At 31.5% G+C, this 3,184-nt stretch overlaps 1 protein-coding gene across 1 annotated transcript; it reads left to right on the top strand.

Annotated features, from left to right (window-relative positions):
- The first annotated feature begins 970 nt into the window (after positions 1-970).
- LOC131598254 (uncharacterized) lies at positions 971-2,014 on the top strand. Its single transcript, XM_058870872.1, has 2 exons — positions 971-1,452; positions 1,579-2,014. The coding sequence occupies exons 1-2, from the start codon at positions 971-973 to the stop codon at positions 2,012-2,014; spliced, it is 918 nt and encodes a 305-aa protein (XP_058726855.1).
- Positions 2,015-3,184: the final 1,170 nt, after the last annotated feature.

Below are 3,184 nucleotides of genomic sequence, written 5' to 3'. Positions count from 1 at the left end.
TAATTTTCTACCTTCCTTGGGTCCTATAAATAAGACTCATGTTACAATGTAAAGTTCACCCTTGAGAAGAATATAATACAATGTTGCTTGTTCTCTTCTCTTCCTATCTTTTAATCTCTATATAGTTTCATTTAGTTTATAACACGTTATCAGCACGACGCTCTCAGGTATGATTTGGAGGAGATCATTTTATTTATTTATTTATGATATTCAGTAAATATAATCATATTAGGACATTTAAAAATTTTGTAATTTTATTAATCAATTATTTTATTGTAATTTTATGGTTAAGATTATGTAATTTTATTGTAATTTTATTTATCATAGAATTGATGTATGTTTAAGAATATTATATAAAAAAAATCTCAGGTAGCAACTCAACTTTAAGTAAGATGGGTTGATGTTGTTGAGGTTGTGGATAACACATGTGGCTTTACAATGATTCTAATTTTGATGGATAATGCACAAATAAATTTAATTGTGTCAAAGGATTAAAAGGTGGATTTGGCTTAAAGCATGAAAGAATTATTTTTGTTTATTCGGTGGAATTGAATTAGAGAAAGAAGAAATAATTTTTTGCATCCCAGAAGGATGGTTTTAATTTTAACACATCCCAGAAGGATGGTTATAATTTTTAGATCATTGTTTGTAACAAAAGCAAAGTATCCCTGAAGGATAGTGAAATAACATTGTATAGTTCATGAAGAACTCATCCTGCTTTATTTATTTATTTTATTTTATTGTATATGTAAGATGTATTTTGTCACTAAATTGATATTTTTTTTCTTTATAAAAAAAAACAAATAATTTTAAGACTAATGTGACAATCTAGTTTACTATTGTGTTATTTCTAAATATTAGAATTTACAAAAGTATTATTTTAAATATTAACATTTAATATTTCCTTTATGATAATTATCTCATTATAATATTTTTATTTCTTTTATTTTTTATGATAGAACTACTAAGTATGTCAAATCTTACAAAATTGGATTTTGGGGCTCTTGATATTTCGGGAAAGAACTATTTGACATGGGCCCTAGACGCCCAAATTCATTTAAGCGCAGAAGGTCACGGTGACACTATTAAAGAAGGAAATAAATCATCTGATCAACAAAAGGCAAAAGCCATGATATTCCTTCGTCGTCACCTTCACGAGGATCTTAAAAATGAGTATCTTACCGTAACTGACCCACATGTCTTGTGGAAAAATTTGAAAGATAGATATGATCATCAAAAAATGGTTATCCTACCAAAAGCTCGATATGAATGGATGCATTTACGTTTGCAGGATTTTAAAAGTGTAAGTGATTATAATTCTGCAATGTTTAGAATAACTTCTAAGTTATTATTATGTGGAGAAAAAGTAACTGATGAAGATATGCTAGAAAAAACATTTTCCACTTTTCATGCATCCAATGTGCTCATGCAGCAGCAGTATCGAGAAAAGGGGTTTATTAAATATTCTGACCTAATATCTTGTCTTCTTGTGGCTGAGCAAAATAATGAACTATTGATGAAAAATCACGAGGCCCGTCCCACTGGTATAACTCCATTCCCATAAGTGAATGTGGCAAGGCACGACCACTATAGAAAAAATCGTGGTCGCGGTCGTGCATACGCACGTGGTCGTGGTCGTAATTATGCTCATGGTCTTGGTTTTGATCGTGGTCGCAATGGGAATCATAAAAACACATATTTCCACCCGAAGTGGAAAAATGTTGAAAAGAATGAAAAAGAGGGTCAGAGTAGCAAAACAAATGAAAATATTTGCTATCGTTGTGGAGGAAAAGGTCATTGGAGTCGCACTTGTCGTACTCGAAAACACCTTGTTGATCTTTATCAAAAATCACTAAAAAATAAAAAGGAAAGGATCGAGACTCACTTTGCTAATGAAGATGATGATTCAGATTACGGTAATATGGATGTTACCCATTTAGATATTGATGACTTCTTTGCTGATCCAGATGGAAAAATTGATCACCTTATTGGAGATGGAAGCGTCAAGAAATAAAATTTGTAGAAATTTTCTTTTTATGTTTTATGGATGTTTTGAATTTTATTTTCTAATAATAATAGAGTGTGTTTTCTACTTGTTTGTTTACATAATTTACTATTTAAATAATTTGTGTTTTTAATGTGCACTTATAACTTATTGTTAAAAAAATATTATTATTGTTCTTAGAATGAATATGGACGCTAGCTCCAGTAATGAAGATATATGCCTTGCTGACAGTGCAACAACCCACACAATTCTCAAGCATAAAAGATATTTCTCTAATTTAGTGAATCGAAAAACTGATGTCAGTACTATTTCTGGCACCTCAAAAATAATTGAAGGCTCTGGAAGAGCCCATATGTTGTTACATGGTGGAACAATATTGCACATTGATAATGCATTATATTCCCCCAAGTCCCATAGAAATTTATTAAGTTTCAAAGATATCCGCCTAAATGGATACCATATTGAAACAGGAGATAATGGAGGGATTGAACATCTGTGTATTACAAAACACAATTCAGACACAAAATGTGTAATGGAAAAGCTATCAGCTTTATCCTCTGGCCTGTACTACACTTATATTAGTACAACTGAAGCACATGCAACTGTAAACCAGAAGTTTACAAATAATGATAAATTTCTAATTTGGCATGACCGGTTGGGCCATCCCGGTTATATAATGATGCGAAAAATAATTGAAAATTCATGCGGTCATCAATTAATGAGTAGGGAAATTATTCAATCGAATAAGTTCTCATGCAGCTCTTGCTCACAAGGGAAGTTGATAATTCGGCCATCACCAACAAAAATTGGAAATGAATCTATCATTTTTTTAGAGCGTATACATGGTGATATTTGTGGGCCAATACACCCATCATGTGGACCATTTAGATATTTTATGGTTTTAATTGATGCATCAACTAGATGGTCACATGTTTGTTTGTTGTCAACTCGTAACCAAGCGTTTGCGAGATTGCTAGCTCAATTGATTTGAATAAGAGCTCATTTCCCCGATTATCCTGTCAAGAAAATTCATCTTGATAATGCTGCAGAATTTTCATCTCAAGCATTTAATGAGTATTGTATGTCTATTGGGATTGACATTGAACATCCAGTAGCACATGTTCATACACAAAATGGACTTGCAGGATCATTTATTAAACGAATAAAATTAATTGCAAG

Source organism: Vicia villosa, linkage group LG4 (genome assembly GCF_029867415.1).
Source record: "Vicia villosa cultivar HV-30 ecotype Madison, WI linkage group LG4, Vvil1.0, whole genome shotgun sequence".
Taxonomy (NCBI): domain Eukaryota; kingdom Viridiplantae; phylum Streptophyta; class Magnoliopsida; order Fabales; family Fabaceae; genus Vicia; species Vicia villosa.
This window is presented reverse-complemented; position numbering and strand designations above follow the sequence as displayed.